This window comes from Tachyglossus aculeatus, chromosome 6, assembly GCF_015852505.1.
Source record: "Tachyglossus aculeatus isolate mTacAcu1 chromosome 6, mTacAcu1.pri, whole genome shotgun sequence".
Lineage (NCBI taxonomy): Eukaryota > Metazoa > Chordata > Mammalia > Monotremata > Tachyglossidae > Tachyglossus > Tachyglossus aculeatus.
In genome coordinates, this window is record NC_052071.1 from 12337281 (window position 1) to 12360897 (window position 23617).

The 23617-nt window shown below is 50.3% G+C and overlaps 1 protein-coding gene across 1 annotated transcript in view; it reads right to left on the reverse strand.

Annotated features, from left to right (window-relative positions):
* Nucleotides 1-15200: 15200 nt before the first annotated feature.
* Nucleotides 15201-23617, reverse strand: part of RLIM (ring finger protein, LIM domain interacting) — a 38039-nt gene continuing 29622 nt past the window's right edge. Inside the window, 4 exon segments of the mRNA XM_038747933.1 lie at nucleotides 15201-17176; nucleotides 17178-17701; nucleotides 18541-18624; nucleotides 20350-20542. Coding sequence (XP_038603861.1) covers nucleotides 16163-17176; nucleotides 17178-17701; nucleotides 18541-18624; nucleotides 20350-20518 — 1791 coding nt within the window. The 5' untranslated portion in view covers nucleotides 20519-20542 and the 3' untranslated portion in view covers nucleotides 15201-16162.

Consider the following 23617-nt stretch of genomic DNA (forward strand, 5'->3'; position numbering starts at 1 on the left):
GCGGTCCCTCAGCTGTTCACAGTCCCCTTCTCGCAGCCCTTCCTGCCCAAATGCTCTAATAGTGATAATAATGGTGGCATTTGTTAAGTGTCAAACACTATCGAGAGCTGGGGTTGGCACAGTACAGTCAGGCCGGGCACGGCCCCTGCCCCACACGGGGCTCACAGTCTAAGGAGGGAGAACAGGTGATTAATCTCCGGTTTACAGAAGAGGAAACCGAGGCTCAGGTCACACAGCAAGCAAGTGGCAGAGCCGGGATTAGAACCCAGATCTCCTGGCTCTTGTGACCAGGCCACGCTGCTTCCCTCAGGTGGTCACCCAAGCTACAAGGACGAGGCCCAGCTCTCCAGGCTAAGGGGGCTGGTTTCTGGACACCCACCTCCATCTCAGACCAGCCTCACGAGGGGCACCCAGGGGAGAGTTAGGGCTGGGGAGGGGGTGCCTCTTCTTCCCTGACCCAGGCTGGGCCTGATTTGGCTATTTTGGTTGGGGTGGGAGGGGAGCGGGGTCCCTAGTGATCTGCCTCCAAGCTCCCACCCAGCCCCTCTCAATCCCTCCATCTCTCTGTGCCTCTGCCCCCTTCCTCTCAGTCTCTACATCTGTCTCTTTCTGTGTCTCTGCCCCCTCTCCATTCATTCATTCAATCGTATTTATTGAGCGCTTGCTGTGTGCAGAGCACTGTACTAAGCGCTTGGGAAGTACAAGTTGGCAACATAGAGAAGACGGTCCCTACCCCACAAAGGGCTCACAGTCTAGAAGGAGGAGACAGACAACACAACAAAACATGGAGACAGGTGTCAAGTCGTCAGAACGAACAGAAATTATAGCTAGAAGCACATCGTTAACAAAATAAATAGAATAGTAAATATGTACATGTAAAATAAATAGAGTAATAAATCTGTACAAACATATATACAGGTGCTGTGGGGAGGGGAAGGTGGTAGGGCGGGGAGGATGGGGAGGAGGAGAGGAAAAAGGGGGCTCAGTGTGGGAAGGCCTCTTGGAGGAGGTGAGCTCTCATTAGGGCTTTGAAGGGAGGAAGAGAGCATGTGCCCCAACTACTATCCCTGCTTCTACCTCCATTTATCTTTACCTCTCTCGGCCTCTGCATCTTCTCCAGCTCTACAACTCTGTCCCCTTTTCACCACCTCTACCTCTGTCTCTGCCCTTTTCTCTTGCTCTATGGCTCTGTCTCTGCACCTTATCTCTACATAATAATAATAATAATAATAATAATAATGGCATTTATTAAGCGCTTACTATGTGCAAAGCACTGTTCTAAGCGCTGGGAAATTTACAAGGTGATCAGGTTGTCCCACGTGGGGCTCACAGTCTTAATCCCCATTTTACAGAGGAGGTAACTGAGGCCCAGAGAAGTGAAGTGGCTTGCCCAAAGTCACACAGCTGACAATAATAATGATGGCATTTATTAAGCGCTTACTATGTGCAAAGCACTGTTCTAGGCGCTGGGGAATTTACAAGGTGATCAGCTTGTCCCATGTGGGGCTCACAGTCTTCATCCCCATTTTACAGAGGAGGTAACTGAGGCCCCGAGAAGTGAAGTGGCTTGCCCAAAGTCACACAGCTGACAAGTGGCAGAGCCGGGATTTGAACCGATGACCTCCGACTTCAAAGCCCAGGCTCTTTCCGCTGACCCACGCTGCTTCCCTACTTCCCAAGCGCTTAGTCCAGTGCTCTGCACACAGTAAGCGCTCGATAAATATGACGGAATGAACGAATGACTGAAGCACTGTTCTAAGCGCTGGGGGGTTACAAGGTGATCAGGTTGCCCGCCGCGGGGCTCACAGTCTTCATCCCCATTTTACAGAGGAGGTAACTGAGGCCCAGAGAAGTTAAGTGACTTGCCCAGAGTCACACAGCTGACAAGTGTGTCCACCAAGTACCCACATCAGAGCAGAAGGGCCTGCTTTCTGGGGCCCCCTGAAGTGGCGCATAGAGAAGCGCATTAGAGAAGCAGCGTGGCTCAGTGGAATGAGCCCGGGCTTTGGAGTCAGGGGTCATGGGTTCGAATCCCGGCTCCACTAATTGTCAGCTGTGTGACCTTGGGCATGTCACAACTTCTCTGTGCCTCAGTTACCACATCTGTAAAATGGGGATTAAGACTGTGAGCCCCACGGGGGACAACCTGATCACCCTGTAACCTCACCAACGCTTAGAACAGTGCTTTGCACATAGTAAGCGCTTAATAAACGCCATCATTATTAAGTGCCCACAGATGGCTTCGCAGGCCAGCCGCTCACTACATCTCTCTGTGTCTCTGCCCCCTCTTCTCCGCTTCTACCTCTCTCTGCGTCTCTTCCCCCCATTTCTCTACATCTCTGTCTCTGCCCCCTCTATCTCTACGTTCCTATCTCTTTGTGTCTCTGCCCCCTCTTTATCTCCACATCCTTCTGGGTCTTGGCCCCCTTCTCTATCTCCACGCCTCTGTTTCTTCTTGGGTCTCTGCCCCATCTTTGCACATCTCCATCTCTGGGTCTCTGCCCTCCTACCCCCTGCCTTTCATCGGCTCTTTCTATATGTGTGTCTCTAACCCAAATAGGCACCCCGAGGGCGGAATTTGCCCCAACAAACCACAGAAATTAGTGGGTGCGTGGGTGGGGATGATGGCACTGAGCCCCAGCCCGGTCCAACCACTGCCAGGGCAACCTCTGGCTCTCCTTTTCCCTTCTTGGCCTGGCCTGCGGAAGTCCCGTTCCTCCCGGATTCCTAACACTGACCACGATGGCATTGATTATTATCATAAATACGAATAGTAATAATGGCATTTGTTAAGCACTTGGTCTGTGCCAGGAACAGTACTAAGCGCTGGGGTGGATACGAGCTGATCAGGTTGGACACAGTCTCAGTCCCCATTTCGCAGAGGGGGAAACTGAGGCCCAGAAAAGGGAAGCGACTTGCCCAAGGTCACACAGCAAACAAGTGGCAGAGCTGGGATTAGAACTCGACCAAACTTTGGACTCCATCAAATTGGATCGGGCAGAGCCCTTGCCCCACGTGGACAGACAAGGACAGAGAATAATAATAATGATAGTATTTGAGAAGCAGCGTGGCTCAGTGGAAACAGTACGGGCTTTGGAGTCAGAGGTCATGGGTTCAAATCCCGGCTCTGCCAATTGTCTGGGCAAGTCACTTCACTTCTCTGTGCCTCAGTTACCTCACCTGTAAAATAAGGATTAAGACTGTGAGCCCCCTTTGGGACAACCTGATCACCTTGTAACCTCCCCAGTGCTTAGAACAGTGCGTTCTTTGCACATTCATTCAATCGTATTTATTGAGTGCTTACTGTGTGCAGAGCACTGGACTAAGCGCTTGGGAAGTACAAGTCGGCAACATATGGAGACGGTCCCTACCCAACAGGGGGCTAACAGTCTAGAAGGGGGAGACAGACAACAAAACAAAACATATTAATAAAATAGAATAAATACGTACAAGTAAAATAGAGTAATAAGTATGTACAAACATATATACATATATACAGGTGCACACAATAAGCGCTTAGTATTATTACAGTATTTGTTAAGCGCTTACTATGTGCCAGACACTGTACTAAATGCTGAAGTGAAGCGACTAGATCCAGGCCCCTCAGCAGGAATAATAGTAATAATAATGGCATTTATTAAGTGCTTACTATGTGCAAAGCACTGTTCTAAGTGCTGGGGAGGTTACAAGGTGATCAGGTTGTCCCACGGGGGGCTCACAGTCAATCCCCATTTTAAAGATGAGGTAACTGAAGCTCAGAGAAGTGAAGTGACTTGCCCAAAGTCACACAGCTGACAAGTGGTGGAGCCGGGATTTGAACCCATGACCTCTGACTCCAAAGCCCGGGCTCTTTCCACTGAGCCACGCTGCTTCTCTGCAACCTATCGGGTTGGACCCAGTCCCTGTCCCACATGGGGCTTGCAGTCTCAATCCCCACTTTACGGATGAGGGAACTGAGGCCCAGAGAAGTGAAGGGACTTGCCAGCAAACGAGTGGCAAAGGCAGGATTAGAATCCATGACCTTCTGACTCCCAACTCCATGCTCTATCCACTATGCCATGCTTCTTCCCCGGGCCTCTGCCTTCAACTCGGGGCAGTGGACGTGCGAAGAGGGAGGGGAAGGGCAGACAAGAGGCTGGAGCTGACTCAGAAGGGGAATTCAGAACCCACCCTTGGATCCAGTCTACCCACCTTCCCCCTCACCTCCCCAGCTTCACCCCTTAATAATAATAATAATAATAATAATGGCATTTATTAAGCGCTTACTATGTGCAAAGCACTGTTCTAAGCGCTGGGGAGGTTACAGGGTGATCAGGTTGTCCCATGGGGAGCTCACAGTCTTAATCCCCATTTTACAGACGAGGTAACAGGCACAGAGAAGTTAAGTGACTTGCCCAAAGTCACACAGCTGACAACTGGCGGAACCGGGATTTGAACCCATGACCTCTGACTCCAAAGCCCGGGCTCTTTCCACTGAGCCACGCTGCTTCTCTTGAAGCAGCTTCTCCTTGAAATGATTGGGTAGGGACTAACGGGAAAGGGGACCGGAAAGTGTGGGAGACACTTCACTGGGAGGCCAAATGGCCTCTCGGGGTAAAAGCCCCAAAGGGGCCGGAGGAGCTGGAGACTATAAAATAGTCTAAATATTTATTAGACATTGTGCGCTGAACATCAGGCTAAGCACTAAAGCAGAAACTAGCAATGGGATACAAGTGAGCTCTCTCTGTGTGCGTGTCTGACTTTATTGTAGGGTGCTTTACAGGGGAAGCAGCGTGGTTCCGTGGAAAGAGCAAGGGCTCGGGAGTCAGAGGTCATGGGTTCAAATCCCGGCTCCGCCACTTGTCAGCTGTGTGACTTTGGGCAAGTCACTTAAGTTCTCTGTACCTGTTACCTCATCTGTAAAATGGGGATTAAGATTGTGAGCTCCCCCGTGGGACAACCCGATCACCTTGTAACCTCCCCAGGGCTTAGAACAGTGCTTTGCTCATAGTAAGCGCTTAATAATGCCATTATTATTATTATTTACATACAGATCCGCCACTTGTCAGCTGTGTGACTTTGGGCAAGTCACTTAAATTCTCTGTACCTCAGTTACCTCATCTGTAAAATGGGGATTAAGATTGTGAGCCCCCCGTGGGACAACCTGATCACCTTGTAACCTCCCCAGCGCTAACAGTGCTTTGCACATAGTAAGCGCTTAATAAATGCCATTATTATTGTTATTTACATACTGTAAGTGCTTGGCACATAGTAAGCGCTTAATACCATCATTGTTATTATTATAAATACGATTATTACTATTAATAGTAATAAGCCCTGTCCCATTTGGGGCCCGCAATCAAGCTGGGAGAGAGGAGGTGCTTATACTTCCTTTGTAATAGATGGCAAAATAGAGGTAGAGGGAGTTGAAGTTCCAGAAGCCCCCCAGACCCACAATAAACCCCGCCCTGGGCCCTCGGGAAGGGGTGATGCCCACCCCCAACTCCATGTTGGGTAGGGACTGTCTCTATATGTTGCCAACTTGTACTTCCCAAGCGCTTAGTACAGTGCTCTGCACACAGTAAGCGCTCAATAAATACGATTGAATGAATGAATGGAGCGGGACCACTGCGCCCCCTGCAGGAAGGAGAAAGCTCTGACAGCTTAGACCTGGGCACAGGATCCTCATAGACAGTAATAATGCTATTTGCTAAACGCTTAATCTGGGCCAAGCCCCCTTCTAAGCGCTGGGGTAAATACAAGCTAATCATGTTGGACGCAGTTTTTGTCCCACACGGGTCTCACACTCCTAATCCCCATGTTCCAGATGAGGCCCAGAGGAAGTGACTTACCCAAGGTCACACAGCAGACAACAGTAATAATAATAATGGCATTTATTAAGCGCTTACTATGTGCAAAGCACTGTTCTAAGCTCCAGGGAGGTTACAAGGTGATCAGATTGTCCCACGGGGGGGCTCACAGTTTTAACCCCCATTTTACAGATTTTTCAGAGAAGTGAAGTGACTTGCCCAAAGTCACACTGCTGACAATTGGCGGAGCCGGGATCTGAACCCATGACCTCTGACTCCAAAGCCCGGGCTCTTTCCACTGAGCCACGCTGCTTCTCTGACACGTGAAGCAAAGCACGGGCTTGGGAGTCAGAGGTCATGGGTTCTGATCCCTGCTCCGCCACTTGTCAGCTGTGGGACTTTGGGCATGTCACAACTTCTCTGGGCCTCAGTGACGGCCTTTAAAATGGGGATTCAGACTGTGAGCCCCACGTGGGACAACCTGATTACCTTGTACCCGCCCCCGCAGCGCTTAGAACAGTGCTTGGCACATAGTAAGCGCTTAACAAATGCCATCATTATTATTATTATTATGTGGCGGAGCTGGGATGAGAACCCAGGTCTTTCTGACCCCCAGGCCCGTGGTCTATCCACTAAGCCACACCAGATCCACGGAACAGGGGGGAAAGTGGGATGATGATGGCATTTATTAAGTGCTTACTATGTGCAAAGCACTGTTCTAAGCGCTGGGGAGGTTACAAGGTGATCAGGTTGTCCCACGGGGAGGGCTCACAGTCCATCTCGATTTTACAGATGAGGTAACTGAGGCCCAGAGAAGTGAAGTGCCTTGCCCAAAGTCACCCAGCTGACAATTGGCGGAGCCGGGATTTGAACCCATGACCTGTGACTCCAAAGCCCGGGTTCTTTCCACTGAGCCACGCTGCTTCTCTGCCTCACAAGCCTGCAGCAAGACAACGAGCCTTCTCCCTCCGCAAGGGCCGGAACCAGCCCCCCCAGGCTTAGAAACTGGGATTCTGCTGGGCCGGACGGGGAGAAGCCTGTCGGCCACCAGCCCAAAGAGTGAGTTGGTGAACTAAAAGCTCGTTATGGGCAGGGAATGTTACTGATTATTACTGTTCTGTACTTTCCCAAGCGCTTAGTACAGTGCTCTGCACAGAGTAAGCGCTCAGATACAACAATGAATTGGGCCCCACAGGGCAGGGGGATGACGGGCGCAACTCCGTTCACGTGGACAAAATGTTTCTGTCGCTGGGCACAGGGCTCGGGCTCAGTCTGCTTAGGACCCAGAGTGTTGATGGCTAGCAAAATGACCTGAGTGGCAACCACGAACTGTTCCTGCATCCCCTGCAACCAGCCCTGCTATCAGCATGGGTCTGGGAATCAGCAAGACCAGGGTTCTAATCCCAGCTCCGCCACCGATCTGCTGTGTGACCTTGGGCAAGTCATTTCACTTCTCTGGGCCTCAGTTCCCTCGTCCGTAAAATGGGGATGGAGACTGCAATCCCATGTGGGACAGGGACTATGTCCAACCCAAATTGCTTCCATTTACCCCAGAGCTTAGTACAGTGCCCGGCACATAGTAAATGCTTAATGATGATAATGACGGTGTTCGTTAAGCGCTTACTATGTGCCAGGCACTGTACTAAGTGCTGAACAACTGCCACTATAATTATACCAGGATCAGAGAGCTCCCGCCTGCCCCTCTACTGAGACACTCGCCGGCCGCTCCGCACCCAGACTGCATTAGACCTCAGATCCAGCTCCGTGCCGCGGGTGGCCTCAGGATGCCACCCCGGCCTCTCCATCGTTGGCACCGACAACCACTGCCTCCATCCCATCAGCTTCTTGAGCGGCTTCTTAAGATCCAGAGCCACTCAAGAGTGGGATGGAGGAAAAAAAAATAATAATAATGATGGTATTTGTTAGGCTTTGGCACTCAGTGGCAACAAGGCCTGCTAAACTCTATGAATCAGCTATTCCCCCAAACCTCCACCCGGGTGAGGACACTTTCCTCACAACACCATTAATTTCATTCCACGCTGCCAAACACAACAGGGAACGTGTATGTTGGCTTCCAGCAAATACATCAAATGGAGAGGCCCAGGTTTGGAAACATTTGCTTTAATTGAGGCTGGAGAGTCGGAGCTGGGAGTCTCTGATCTCAGTTGGCTGGAAGGAAAAAAAAAAAAAGGCTCATTTGAGAACCCAGATTGCAACACAAACACACTCTGGCAGTTTAGCATTTACAATAGAGGCTTGGAGAATTCGCTTAGAAGAAAACATCTTCCAGCACACCAGATTCCAGGAAGAGCCACATGTGGCTGGCTTGGATGTCAGAACAGCTGCCTTGGAAAAACATTTTCCTCTTTAAACCCACCCCAGTTCATCGCACCGAAGCAAAACCCCAATCTGCATTTCAAATTTCAGACGCTGGCGGGGCAGACGTCTTTACCACCACCCCACAACACCCCCTGATTGGGGCTGCCTCAGTCCACAGCAAATGTACATACTGCTTTGCACATACCAAAGGTTCAGACTAAATACCGGGATGGAGACAGCTTGCCCTTAAAAAGAGAAGGCAGAGGGCAGTTAAAAACTGGCTCTCCATCACTAGCCGCTTGTAACATCATCAACAAAACTGGAATTGGGCTCTGACATCTAACCTCTTTCGGAAGCAGAGACCACCAGTAATAAGGTGGGTCATTTCCTCCCCAAGCTCGCCTGGCCCAGCGATGAGATGAAAAGGGTCCTAGGATTGCCCTGGGAAGTCACTTGTGCCGAAGGGGAAGCCGGGCGTCACTTCTCATCCACCTGGGATTGGCAGACCTTACAGGTGCTCTGCTGAATTGCCAAAAACCATCTCACAGTCCTGACGTTAAGATGGATGCATGCTGTTTTTCAATCCTCAACACATGATTTTGAATGTAGCTCTAAGACTGCCCCACTTAAGAGGTAGCGAATGTTTCACTGCTTATTTCCATAAATGAATTCTGAACACCCAGCTCGATCAGGTCTCTCTCCCCACCGCCTTCCAACAACCCCCACGCCAGGAATCTGAGGGCCTGTGGAAGGGGCTGGTACTCCTGACAGGAAAATACCTTGTGCAGAACAGGGCTGGCAATCCAGTTGAAGATTTCCACAAAAAAAAAAAAAGACCCTTTCCCTACCCAGGTGTCTTTCCATATTATTTTCACTAGCAGATAATGTTTTTATCCTAACTCTCCCTCAGCTCCTCCTAGGGAAGAAGTTAACAGTTTGGAAATCTGTGTTCCCTTAGTATTCACAGTAATCTTTCCGGGAACCTATAGAAGGTGGGTTGGAATCCCTGCGCCCCGGGCTAAGCTCTTACCTGTGTTTAAAAACAAGTTGTTTTTTTTTTTAAAAAAAAAACAGTATTTAAGTGCTTAACCGTACTAAGCGCTAGAAGATACAAAATAATCAGGTTGGACACAATCCATGTCCCACATGGGGATCACAGTCTTTAAGCCCCATTTTACAGATGAAGTCACAAGCACAGAGAAGTTAAGTGACTTGCCCAAGGACACACAGCAGGCAAGTGGCAGGACTGGGGTTAGAACCAGGTTCTCGCTTCCATGCCCGCACTCTATTAGGCCATGCTGTTTCTTAGTCGTCAACTAGCTCTCTCAGCCAGAATGTGAATCAGCTTTCCTCACCGCTGGATTTCCAAACATCTTCTTTCCCTTACCCCAAAACACAGCAGCCCAATGAGAGCCGTGATCCACATGCCAATGAAGAGGCAGAGGAATGGAGTCCTGTATTGCGCGCAGAGACCAGAAGCCCTCTAGAAGTACCATGTTCTGTCCCCATACAGTTCAGAGAAATCTGGAACGAGCCATCACCTTTGGCTTCCAATGATGTTTTCCAAAAGGGGTTCTGGGGGCAGGGGAGGGGCGGGGAAGAAATCACTGAAACGTTTTTTAAAAAAGGAAACAAAAAACCCCACAGAGGTCAAGGAGGGTCCCTGGGCTAAATGTGGGGTTCTGCCGGGCTCCAAGCTCCTCTTATCTGCACTTCCAAGCACCCTCCTCTGCCCCCCCAAAAATGGTTAATGATCACTAGACCCCTTGAATGGTATTCTCTCGGAAATTGACAGTGGTGGCAGGTAGAGGGGAAATGAAAAGCAAAAAAGAGGAAATAGGGCACAACACAGGGGCCTGCCAGCAGAGTGCCAATATAGTACAGCGCTCTGCACACAGTAAGCGCTCAATAAATACGATTGAATGAATAGCCCAGGATGCTGATGGGTGAAAAGACACATTAAAAGCAGAGTTGTGAACACTGGAGACACACAGTGATCTTTCCACAGATTTGTCCCAGGCCCATCTCGCCCCAGAACACAGCCATTTAAACAGTTCCGTAAGTTAGCAAGATAATGAAGACAATGTAAAGTAAGGAGAGAACACAAGTTAATCGGACACACCCGACTGGCATTTTCCACAGCCTTCTGCTACTCCCAAACACCAAGTGAGGGAACCAAAATGAAGATTACATCATGATGGGGGGGCCTTGCTTTTTCTTTTAATCCAGTCTGCGGACTTTGGTTTTGAAAGAAACTCCCCGTGACTAAAATAAAGGCAAGCCTCAAGGAGTGATGATTCAGCACAAGTGATCACTTCATGCATTTTATTGAGTCTATATTTCGAATCTGCAATATGACATCTTTACATAAGGAATGGACTCTTCCTAAAAGGAAACTATCGAGAATCAAACTGCTTTCACTTGACCCTGGAGGGTGGTACCAAATAAGTCCAGTTGTAAAGCACTGTACACGCAAAAGGGGGGACAAAAGAGAAGGAAACTTGGTACAATCTAGGTTTGATACAGGGCTTCCCAACCCAGGCATTAGTTGGAGAGAGAAGGGAAAAAGAGGTGGGCGGGCCAGCGTTTGGTCTGAGTGAAAAGGGAAGGGGTGCCAATTTTGGCAAGCCAACTCCATCCGTTTATTCTGGGATGGGGTGGTAAATGGCTGACTTTGTTCAGCAGGGGGTAGGGGGCTACGAGAGGTTGGGAAGCCCTGACATGACAAGTAATCAGTCTGTACAAAACATACATCATGGGTTTTAAGTTCATTAAACACAAAGGCGGCCGCCGTGGTTCCCCTCTGGGCTCCAGGCTCCGGAACGGCTTCCGAATTTTTGTAGCCCAGGAAGGAGACACGGCTCCGGGAACCATTTATCCCAAGGACAAGATGAACGGGCCAAGGTGTCGGTGGTAACTGCGTACCTCATCGACCCGCTACCTTTCCCCCGAGCTACATTCGAGACCGGTGGAAGTTAAATCCAAGTTAAATCCAGACCCTGCCTGGGTGGCCATAAGCAAATATACCTAATCCATCCCGAACCACCATTCTCAGGCTCAGAGATGAAGGTGGGCGAAGGATTCCACCAGATCACACTACTGCGGCAGGTCTGTGATCGCTCCAACAGCCGCATTTATTGAGCGCTTACTCCGTGCGGGGCACTGTACTATAAAGATGTGGGACAAACGGAGGGACTGTTGAAAGAACCTGGAAGATACCTTAGGCACAGTGGTACGAATGTGAGCTTCTCTTCTGCTTTCTCCACTTAAAAACTCAGGTGACAAGGCAACCTGTGAAAGGCCTTTCGGGGAGGGGAAGATGGGTGTTTAAAAAACAAAACAAAGCAAAACAAAAACAACCGACACCTCCCCCCCGCCGCCTGCATAACCACCCACACTAGAATATTACTAAGCCTGGAAACGGACACAACGGAGCCCAAAGGCGCCTCTGGAACAGCCACAATACATCCACGCAGCTCTTCCGTACGCACCAGCTCTTCAAGACAAAAACTCCACGCGAACATCTGCGCTCGTTTTCTGAAACCCACGTGACCCACTTGGAAAAAGTTAGGTCGGTGAGACACTTTGCCCTTAAGAGACCCTCGATTTCACAATGGCCCAGTAAAACTGGGGTGGTACCTCATCTGTTTAAATCGTCGACACGAAGTGAAACAGGAAATTTGGAAGGGTGAGGGGCGAAGGCAAGACATCCTTGGCCTGACTTCCTATCAATATTTGAGGCCCACCCCATACTTGCATCAGCCGAGAACGTCTCGGCCGACGACTTGATCCCGAGGTGAGCCGCGCACGCACAGAGACCGGGTTTTTGGGGTCAAGTTCTACTCGATGTCTCCCATTTCTTTACGGCATTACAAGGTGACGACTTAGCGCTGGCAACTTACATTAGGAAGCCCAGGAGACTTGGGTTCTAATTCCAGGCCCCGCCGCTTGCCTGGTGGGAGACCTCAGGGCCAGTTGCTTTGACTTGCCTCTAAGATGGAAGTTTTCCCCCTCCCCTGTAGACTCTGAGCCCCCTGGGATGGGGACTGGATCTGATCTGGCCATCCCGTACCTACCCCAGGGGCTTACAGAGTGGCACAGCAGTTCACATCTCGCGACGACGAACTAGGTGGTTCTCTGAAGAACCAAGTCCCAAGTCCAAGTCCCTTCGTACCTAGCGGTACGAAGAGAGCTTGGGCTCCTTCCAAAGCGCCGAACGCACCCACACCGATAGAACTGGGATCACTATTCCATTTTTCTGTTTAGTAGCAAATAAGCAAGGCGCTATGGACAGGCATGGCCCAGGCCACAAAATGGGGCCCTAAAGGACATTCTGACTACCGGTAACCAGATAATCAGTAGCAGTTTTTTGTTTTCAACAGGGAGGTGGTGTGGGATTTTCTCTGTGCTTTCTTAATGACCTCTAATATTTTGGGGGTATGCCTGCAGGTGCCCTGTTTTAACATTTCCCCTTAAAGACCACTCCCACATGAGGAGGAAAACAGAAGACCACGAGGCCACGGTGGATAGGCGGCTTAAATAAAAATGAGGTAACACCACCTTCCTGGGAGGCCACCTAAGCAACATAAAGTCGGCAGGGAGTCCCAGATTAATTTGGTGAAGGGGAGGGGGGTGAAAATGGGAAGAAACGCGGAAACACGCGGCATATTTGGGACTGGGGTATTACCACCAGGTGTCACTGGAGCCCGGCAAGCCAAACAAAAGTCGCTCTCCAAAGAGTCATCCCATGATCTGGGAATTTGGGAAACCCCCCCCCACTCCCTCCCCGAGATTGCGACCGTTTCCGATCCCCGGCTCCGGCTAAGAGCATCCAGCGACTTGGCGCATCACGCCGATACTCACCCCAATCACGGATAATTACTACGTGAATCTGGATCCCAAATTTGGGTTCCCAAAATGACTACTGGATTTTTCCGCGCGCGTGAAATATTCAATTTCCTCTTCAAGGGAACGGCAGGATCTCACCAGATCGCCGCTCTTAAGGTTTGGATGCATTCTATAATGAAGGGGAGGGGAGGGAGAAGGTCCAACAACTATTAAAATTCCACTGCGCCACCAGGGACACTGTGGGAAATTCAGTGGATGAGAGGGATAGTCAGTCCCACTTCGACGCGGTCAGACACGGTTTCCGCTGTCAGGTCTCACCAAGAAGTTTAAATGATAGGGCACAAGAGGTCATGCACTTTAGGCTGCAGGCTTAAATTGGAGATGGGTACCAAAATGAATATCTCTCTGAAAGATGGGACTTGGTTCTTCAGTCAAAATTAGTGGGAGAAAGACGATTCTGGTGCCCAGCTGACAGAGAAGTTTGACTTCTGTCAACATCCTCATTCCCGATTAAAATCAACCAAACTCAATACTTTCCCAAAGTGAGAAAACAAAAGGATTTACAAGCCACAAATCCCACCACTGATGCTTTCTGAATTTCACTTTTACACAGTCCCGTTGAAAAGCAAAATACGCCTCAACTGAGAACGGACAGCATCATCCGCCTATGTGGCAGGCGTCACGGGCCTTTCCCAGCCAAACGTTAAAAGACTTAAAATTGTCTTTCCGCTACTCATAGGGAAGTTTCAAAACTAATCTACACTCTTGGCTAATTGTTGGCAGTCATTAAATTGACCTCCTAAATGAATCCACCTGGGGGGTGAGAGACTGCTGAATGATCGCTTTTATCCTTAGAATGGGCCTTGCTTCCTCAAAGAACCACTTGAAGATGAACATCCCTGTTCTAATTCCAGATCCTGGCGAGAAGAAATTGGAGGCTCTTTTCCAGTCCTCCAGGAATGCCCTGGGATTCTCAAAGCTGCCCAGAGATGGTCCCTTCAGGAAAGAAGACAAGGCAGCTTCAGAACAGAAGGGAATCCTGAATCCTCAGGGAATTGTTTGGAGAGAAAAAGAAGAGCCAATGTCAGGTAAGGGACACAAAAATGGTGAACCCTGCTTCAAATTAGGCTTGGTCTGGACATTTGCAGATGAAACAGCATCTCAGACAGCTCCCGCATGGACAAAACACAATCCTTAGTTAACTACCATATCCCTTGCCAAGTCAATTTACTCAGTCCCTAAAGATGATGAAAAACCAGAATGAAAACTGAAAAAAAAAAAAAAATGAACGGTCTTACACCCAGAGACAACTCTTGACATTTTCTTGCCAGTTAAAGTGCGTAATTTCCAAAGCAGACTCATTTACCTTGTCAAATATTTGAATATCAAATAATCCATCATCATCACTTTCATGATGGGGGGTGGGGGAAGGAGAGAATAAAATCAAAATCTCTTCAGCCAGTCTTTCAAGGAACAGGAGATGTCGACAGCCTGTCGTCAAAAGGAGCGGTACCTAAACCCCAAAGCACGTCTTGCCACGTGCCACCGTGAATCCCTAAAACCAGTTAGGTCGGACTGGAGCCGTTCACAACACACGTACGCACACCCACACACCAACACCAAACGCACACTCTCACCGAGACCTGAGTTCTCCTGCTGATTTTTTTTTCTTAAGCCTCATACCTCCACTGGTTAAACACCACTGGTTAAAGACTCATACAGAGAACAGATCTCCCTTGGCTGCGCTACGAGGTAGTGGGTTTTTCCAAACCAAAAAAATCCATGTCAAAAAAAATCCACTCAGCCCTCTCGCCCGTTCCCGGGGAACACCGGACGCCCGGCCGTCCCCCGATTCCCTCGCAACCTTCTGGTCAACGTGCAGGGTGGAAACGGGTGACAACCGCGCTGCGGCCAGACCGAGCCCGCCGAACCCCGCCTCGACTTTCCGTGGGACGTGGGCACCCACCGGGGGGGTTTTAAGCGCCTGTCCTGGATCATCGGAAACTTCGGAGGGAGAGCCTTCGGGACGGTGGGGTTCCTTCTGGGTGCTCCTTCGGATGCCGCCTAGGCACGGCGGCGCAGTTCAGAGGCCCAGTTGCCAACGGCTTCTCGCTGTGCTCGCCCTTCCTCGCCAGTGTCAACGGTTTTCCACAGCAGCCTTGCATTTGGTTCGGGGAATGTGTGTCTGCGTGAGTGTTGGCGCTTTCTCGTACGAAAAGCAATCTTCTCGTTTCGAAGCATGGTTCTTTTTTAATTTTTAATGCATTAATACAACAGTGCATTGGAAAAGTACTGAGCCTCTACAAAAAAGCTTTACATTTTTAAAACAAAAGAGTGATTTTTTATTTAAACAAGCATAGGCATTTTGTTTTATATTTCCACAACAAGATAAATATCCCAATTAAACTTATCAGCTCCCTCTACGGCAGGCCGCAGCGGTGGGCTCGGGAGACGGCTATACAATGAAGACCCTAACCTTAGTGTTATTTACACTGACATGTCCAATACCGCTTAATATGGAAGAAAATCAAAATGATACTCAGAGTGCAGGTGAATTCATTTAAACTAATGAATGGGGGCGGGGGAGGGGGAGATGCCCGAGCATCCATTTAAAAAACAAACCAAAAAAATAAAAATAAAAATAAAAACCACACACACCTCATTTACGGAAACATGGATGGAAACTAATTCTGACCTGGGGCTTCCCTCCGCACAATCCTCAAGGGTCGAGATGAGACGGAGGGGGAGCCAGGGTTAAGGCAGATTATTTTTTTCCTTTTTCTCTTTTTGTAAGAAAACGTGGTGGAAAGGGGAGAAAAACCAAGATGTGTGCGATCCATTGTCTTTCGGCAGAGGCTTTGGGTTTCAATGCGTACTGCAGTCATATTTCAGGCCCGGGGGAGTAGGCGGGTGTGTGTGGGTGGGGGAGAGAGGGGAGGGAGCGACGAGGGGGCCCGCTATTTTAAATAGTTTGCCTTCATTCTGCGACGGGAACCGGGGAAAAGAGGATCACACCTTTTGTTCAGGAAGCAGAGATTTGCTCCAAGCTATTAGTTTACATCAGACACCACGCAAAAGGTGGCCATAGAGAAAGTGACGTTTTTTCCTTTCTTTCTTTCTTTCTTCTTTTTTCGTCTCGTGGTTTTCATCTTCTCTTCGCCCGTCGCCCCGCCGGCCGCCCGGCGGAAGAACCGCCCGGTTCTCCTTCAGACCACGCTCTCCCGGTTGCCGGACGCTAAGACGGCTCGGCGGCAGATCGGGCAGGTGGAGTTTTCGGACAGCCAGCGGTCGATGCAGTGGACGTGGTACTCGTGGGAGCACGGCAGCTTCCGCAGCTTGTTGCCCTCCGTGTACTCGGTGATGCAGACGCTGCAGGTCTTGAGCGCGTCGCTCTCGCCGAAGTTCCTCATGGCCAGGTTGTCGATCTGCTCTTTGGTGAGTCCCCGCGGCTGGTCGTCGTCGTCCTCGTTTAAGAGGAAGAACTGGGCGAGGCTGAGGAAGGGCAGGGAGCCGCTCTCCTCGAACGTGACCGAGCCCCTGCCGCCCCGCCCCCCGTCCCGCCGGGCGCCCGAGGACGAGCCCCCCTCGTGCCCTCCCTCGTAGGCCTCGGCGCCCGCCTCGGCGCCCTCGCCGCTCCCGCCGCCCTGGGGCTGCTCCGCCCCGTCTCCGGCCGGGGCCGGGGCCGGGCCGCCGGGGTCCGCGTCGCTGTCGCTGTACATGAAGTAGCTCAGCTCGCCGAAGCCCGTCATGATCTGCCTCAGCATGGTCTGGATGGCCACCGACGTCGTCTCGCTCAGACCCGTGTTCAGGATCCGGCGGATGGGGATGCGGATGGTGCTGACGTAAGTTCTCACCCCGGCCCGCTCCGAGCGGGAGAACGTGCGCCGGAAGCCCCCGCGCTCGCTCTCGTACGTGACCGTGTTGTTCGGGGTCTGCGACCTGGACCGAGTCCTGTTGGCTATGCTGTCCCTCTGCCGGTACTCGCCCGGGCGGACCCGTCTCACTTGGAGGTCGAGGACTATGGTGGGCGGCCGCTGGCCGGGGGCCGCGGGCTCGGCGCCGCCCGCTTCCGAGGAGCCGGGGCCCGGCGCGGCGCCCCGGCCCTCGGGGCTGGCCGAGGGGACCACCACCCCGCCGTCGCCCGGCGTCTCGGCCCCGGCCGGGGGCTGCCGCAGGCTCACGTGCTGCCTGGTTCGGGAGCTCCCCTCGGCCTCGCTCACCGGCGTTGGCGGCTCCGGGGGCCGGGGCCGCGGCGGGGTGGTGAGCCGCCCGGCGGGGGGCCTCGCTGGCCGGGTGGAGGGGCGACCGGCTGCGCTCAGTCCTGGCCCGGGTCCTCCTCTGCTCGGGGCTCCGGCTTCTCGCCCGTCTCAGGCCCCGCTGCGGGGAGGCCTCGCCGGCCGGCGGCTCCTCAGACCCGCTCCTCTCCGAGCCGGGCCGCCTCCCCGAGGGCGATTCGGACCGCGGCGTCTCAGTGTCACTTTGGCTATGGCTTTCCGCGTCCTCCCCGCCGGAAGGCTCCACGGGTGGCTCGTTGTCGTGGTCCGGGTTTGGGGCCCCGTTGTTCCGGTTCACGTTAATCTCCAAACTGAAGCGGAAATCGCCACTGTTTGGGTTAGTCCGGCTCACCGCCCGCCAAGACTGGTTTCCCCTCTGCCCGCTTCTCGTCGTGTTCCCCGTCTGCCGGACCGAGTTGAGCCAGTCGATGATGGAGTCGCCGTTGGACACGTCCTCCGTGGATTCTGCACCTGCCGAAATAAAGGGAACTCCCAAAATTAGGTCGGCCACGCGTCCGGCGTTCTCACCCTTCGCCCGGATTTAAAGCATACGCCTGTATGCACAGACGCGCGTACTCAAAAACCCAAACTGAACTCGAAAGCTTCACAAAAACTGTATCTGAAACCCCACAACAGCAACTGTCGGGCGGGAAATGTTGTCGGGAAGTCCCACCATGCAGGCCCGATCAGCTGACTCTCTTATTTAACTGGGGAGGGAGCCCTGAATTGAACATTGCACTATTCTCCAAGTGGCACTGCAAATATACCTCTTGAACCTATTACCCAACAAACTTTCTTTTTCCCCAGCTGCTTTCCCCTCATTTGACGACAGTAAACACCAGGTGCCCAAAGAGCGGCTCGTGGCCCGGGTCACACGTTCAGAGGCTGGGCATTTGGCCACCTTTCTATTTACAAGGCCCCCTCGAGAGTATAATCCCGTCTGCGCTCACTCTTAGTCATCGCAGCCCCTTTAAAAGAAAAAAAACCATTTAAGCAGTTCAAATGTTTTTCCACATCTGAGGCTACCGGACCGAATTCGGCGACTAGAAATTGGACCGAGGGGTCCGGGCAAATTCTGTGGCTGAAAGGGAAAACTATCCCGGTTAACTAGTCCGTTAAGGTTCACAGGTGCGAAAGGGAAAGGGGAAAAAGACCTGGCCCGGCAAATATCAAATTTCGTCTCAAAAATCACATCCATATTTGTTTTATCTAAAACTCACCTTGCTCAATCTGTGACACTCTTGGCACACCACAAGACCTCACTGAACAATTAAGCGGACCCTTTCCCCTCAATACAACACATTATATACCTCTGTTCTCATCACTGTTCTGTTGCGGAGGACCTTCTTTAACTTGGTGAAGTCTTCTCAGCAACTCTTCTTCGGTAATTTCACCTTCGAAAACAACAGGGGGTTAGCAAAAACAACAACGACGAGAATCAATAAAGCCAATAAGGAAAGGAATCATACAGGAGTACTGTCTTGACATCCACAGGGGAAACCGATCCTGGTTAGAAATGATATTTCATCAACCTGTATGTTCCTTGCATCGGTGAGACTCGTGGGGAGCTGAAAACCTATTTTCACTCCCAGAAAAGAATGCTGCACCCTGATGGGGGATGACTGGAAAACTGAGGGTCTACGGAACATAATGCTTTGTTTGAAAGAGGGGATAAGGTCTGGGGTCTTCCAGTGACACTATCCAATGCAGTTGGGACTGTGAGCCCACTGTTGAATAGGGACTGTCTCTATATGTCGCCATCCTGTACTTCCCAAGCGCTTAGTACAGTGCTCTGCACACAGTTAGCGCTCAATAAATACGATTGATTGATTGACATTTGCCAAGACAGTGACTGTGAGTGTGTTATGGGCAGGGAATGTGTCTACTAATTCTATTGTTTTGTCCTCTCCCAAGCACTTAGTACAGTGCCCTGCACATAATAATAATAATGATGGCATTTATTATGCACTTACTATGTGCAAAGCACTAAGCGCTGGGGAGTTTACAAGGTGATCAGGTTGTCTCACGGGGGCTCACAGTCTTAATCCCCATTTTACAGAGGAGGTAACTGAGGCCCAGAGAAGTTAAGTGACTTGCCCAAAGTCACACAGCTGACAAGTGGTGGGGCCGGGATTTGAACCCATGACCTCTGACTCCAAAGCCCGTGCTCCTTCCACTGAGCCATACTGCTTCTCAATATGCTTCTCACATAGTAAGCACTCAGCAACTGCCACTGATTGACAGGAACGAACGGGATGAGGGCCATTTCAGTCTTCCTGCACAGTAACAAACAGCCCAAGGGCACGTTTCTGGCAAGAACAGATCAGGGCTAATAATAATAATAATACTAATTGTACTTGCTAAGTGCTTACCATGTGCCAAGCACTGTTCTATGTGATGGGATAGATACAAGTTAATTAATTCATCAATCATATTTATTGAGCGCTTACTGTGTGCAGAGCACTGTACGAAGCACTTGGGAAGTACAAGTTGGCAACTTATAGAGGCAGTCCCTACCCAACAGCAGGCTCACAGTCTAGAAGGGGGAGACAGACAACAAAACAAAACATATTAACAAAATAAAATATATAATATGTACAAATAAAATAGAGTAATAAATACGTACAAACATATATACATATATACAGGTGCTGTGGGGAGAGGAAGGAGGTAAGGCAGGGGGATGGGGTGGGGGAGAGGAAGGAGGGGGCTCAGTCTGGGAAGGCCTCCTGGAGGAGGTGAGCTCTCAGTAGGGCTCTGAAGGGAGGAAACGTTAATCAGGTTGGACACGGTCCCCGTCCCACAGGGGGCTCACAGTTTTAATCCCATTCAACAGATGAGGTAACCGAGGCCCAGAGAAGTGCAGTGACTTGCCCAAGGTCACACAGCAGACATGTGGCAGAGCCCTTTGGTCTCACAAACCGTCAGTCTCCCTTGAGTCCTACAAACCTCCAGGAGGAGCGGAATGCTCCAAGTACTGCACCGCAGCAGCATACGGAATTCCGAGGCAACAAGTTAAGCAGCAGGGAGGTTAAAAAGGAAATCCCATCTATAAATTAGAAGCGATACACGTTCTTCCGGGGCTAGACCTAGGAGCCGCAAATTTAGGCCAATCTCACCTGGAGTGCCGAGTAGATTATTATCTCGCATAAGCCTGTACTCTTCTTCACTGAGGTTATTTACAAATTGATAGAAGGCTTCTTCCCGATCTAATCGATCCAGCTGACTCCGACGCTGGGCTTCGGACTGATCAACGCTTCCCTTATCGTTCGCGTCCGAGCTTTCCATGTTGATTACTGAGTACAAAATTGCCTAAGAGGGGAAAAGATTGCACATCGTGAAGTCTGCACACAGATTTCGGCATCGAAATACTCCTGCGATGTCCGTGTCCCTGCAATAAATGTGAGCCCCCCCCCCGCCCCCAGGGACAGGGATTGTGCCTAATTTCCACCCGTGCATTCTTTCCCAGTGCTTAGTACAGTGCGCTGCTCACTGCAAGCACTTAATACTATTAATTACTAATCCTGGGCTTGGCAGGTGGATGTGATGTTTCTCACCTGCGCAACACGGAAAAATGCAGTCTGTCAATACTTTGACTTATGTGAACACCAAAGACACACGGGTCAGCCGCCGTATTCATAATCATTGCAACTGCAGTGTTCGTTCATTCATTCAATCGTATGCATTAAGTGCTTACCGTGTGCAAAGCACTGTACTAAGTGCTTGGGAAAGCACAATACAACAATAAACAGTGATATTCCCGGCCTACAACGAGCTCACAGTCTAGATGGGGTGAAACAGACATTAATACAAATAAATAAAATTACAGATATATTACTTAAGTGTTGTGCAGCTGGTGGAAGGGAGAGCAAAGGGAGTCTAACAAGATAATGCAGAGGGAACGGGAGATGGAGAAAAAGTGCTCAGTATGTGCCAAACGCACTTAAAGAACTGGAGTAGATACAACATCTACAATCTCCCCCTTCTAAACTGTGAGCCCGTTGTTGGGCCGGGACTGTATCTGTTGCCGACTTGTACTTCCCAAGCGCTTAGTACAGTGCTCTGCACACAGTAAGCACTCAATAAATACGACTGAATGAATGAATATGCAAATGCATATGCAAGGTCTAAGGAATTTTATTTGTATTATATTGCATTTTAGAACAGCTGATGCCTGGCGTTACTTCCCCTGACTTTCCCATCACTGTAGTCTGTGCCACCATCTTGCCCTGTCTCACAAGCCCGTACACCTGGTGCTGTCCTTGACTCATCTCTCTCATTCACCCCACACATTCAAATCTGTGCCCGAATCCTGTCGGTTCAACCTTCGTAACATCTCTAAAAATCACCCTTTCCTCCCCATCCAAACGGCTACCATGTTAATCCAGGCACTTATCCTACCCACCTTGATTCCGGGATCAGCCCATTTGCTGACCTCCCAGCCTCCTGTCTTCCTCCCTGCCTCCAGCCCATATTTCACTCTGTTGCCCAGATCGTTTCCTCCACGACACTCAGTCCACGTTTCCCCTCTCCTCAAGCAACTCCAGTGGTTGCCCATCCACTGCCACATCAGAAACTCCTTACCACTGGTTTTAAAGCACTTCTACCTTACTTCCCTGATTTACAACACAAATGACACACCTCACTCCTCTAATGCCAATATACCCATTTAACTTTGATCTTGTCTATCTCACCGCTGACCCCTCACCCACACCCTGCCTCTGACCTGGAATGCCCTACTCTTCACATCTCCTCCAAAATGCCTCCCCTAAGCCCTCATTTCCTCTTCTCCCCCTCCCTTCTCTATCACCCTTGGACCGGATCTGCACTCTTCATTCACCTCTCAACCCCACAGAGCTTACATACATACCTGCAATCTATATTATTGCCTCTATCCCCCTCTAAATGGTAAGCTCATTTTGAGCAGCAAACTTGCCTACTAACTGTTTATGCTACAGTCTCCCAAGCCCTCTAGACATACTAAGTGCACACTAATACGACTGACTGAAAAAACACAAATCCAGTTAATGTGGAGGGAGCTCGTAGGAGAATCTAACCGGTGGTCTCTTAGATAACTAAAAATAAGTGGTACGTCAAAAACTATGCTTTGTTCCTCTTACCAGGATGCCAGGAAATAAAACAGGGTAGCAGTGAGGCAAGTGGGAAAGAGGAGGAAGAAACATGAAAACCCCCCTTCCCTGGCAAAAACCAACAAGAAGCCCTACCTTGGCAGGAATCTGCCTTTCAGACGAGCCAGAAGGCATTCTGATATGGGCTTAGGCACACCTGGATCTTTCTCCAGCTCTTCCTAGATTGAATTTTAACTATCCTGTCATCATAATTTCTCGTGATACAGATGCCTCATTAGGAAGGCCACAGAAAGAAAAGGAAGCTCTAATTACTCTCGGAAAGTCTTCCGACTGTGTTGCTAACAAAGCTTCCTCAGACTCCGTGAATTTTGTCAGAGTAGGTCACAGAGACTTCTCTCTCATACGTTGGTTTAGCCAATAACTACTGAGATGTCGCCACACAAAAATGCCTAAGAAAATTTCTTCTAAGAGCAAGTAAAGCTTTCTCGGTCTACATTCAAGCAATAGACAAGCGGCCATTTCGCCCTCTCTTTGAAGAAGCTATTGGCATACTAGGAACGCCATGAACAGCGCTAAAACTTGAAAAAGCTGGCAATACCCTGATGGAGGAGTACAACTCATCATGCAAAGCAGTGTAGCCTAGTGGAAAGGGCATGACTAAAAGGATCCAGGGTCCATTGCAGGTTCTGCCGCTTGTCTGCTGTGGGACCTTGGGTGAGTCCCTTCACTTCTCTGTGCCTAGGCTTCCTCATCTGTAAAATGGGGATTCAAAACTAGGTCTCCCTCCTAGTTAGACCGCAAACCTCGTGCGGGGCAGAGGCTGAAACGGTCTTGGTTATCTACTGGCTACCGGAGCCCTCATTACAGTGCTTGACGTAGTAACCACCTGACAAATATCACAATAATTACTGTTCAACAAAACGACGGGAATCAGCTGGTGAAGGTGGCAAAAACCAAGCAGCGTCAGAGATGGATAAGGCCCATGGCTACTCACATTCCCTGCTTACAGCCATTTTCAGTTTTTTCCTGTAACCAGCTCTTCCAGAATGCCTGCTTTCCACGATGTTTCAGATAGAAGGCGATGCAGTGTGGGAAGAAAGGGTTTTGGGGGGTGGGAGGGGAGGCCCAAAGCATGAATTCCTCAATAACAGTTTTCCTTAATGCGGAATGCAATCAATCAATGGACTTATTGAGCACTTCCTGTGTGCACAGCACTGCACTGCGCGCTTGGGAGAGTCTAATACAACAGAGTTGGTCGACTCATTCCCTGCCAAAGAGGAGCTCACAGTCCCTGGGT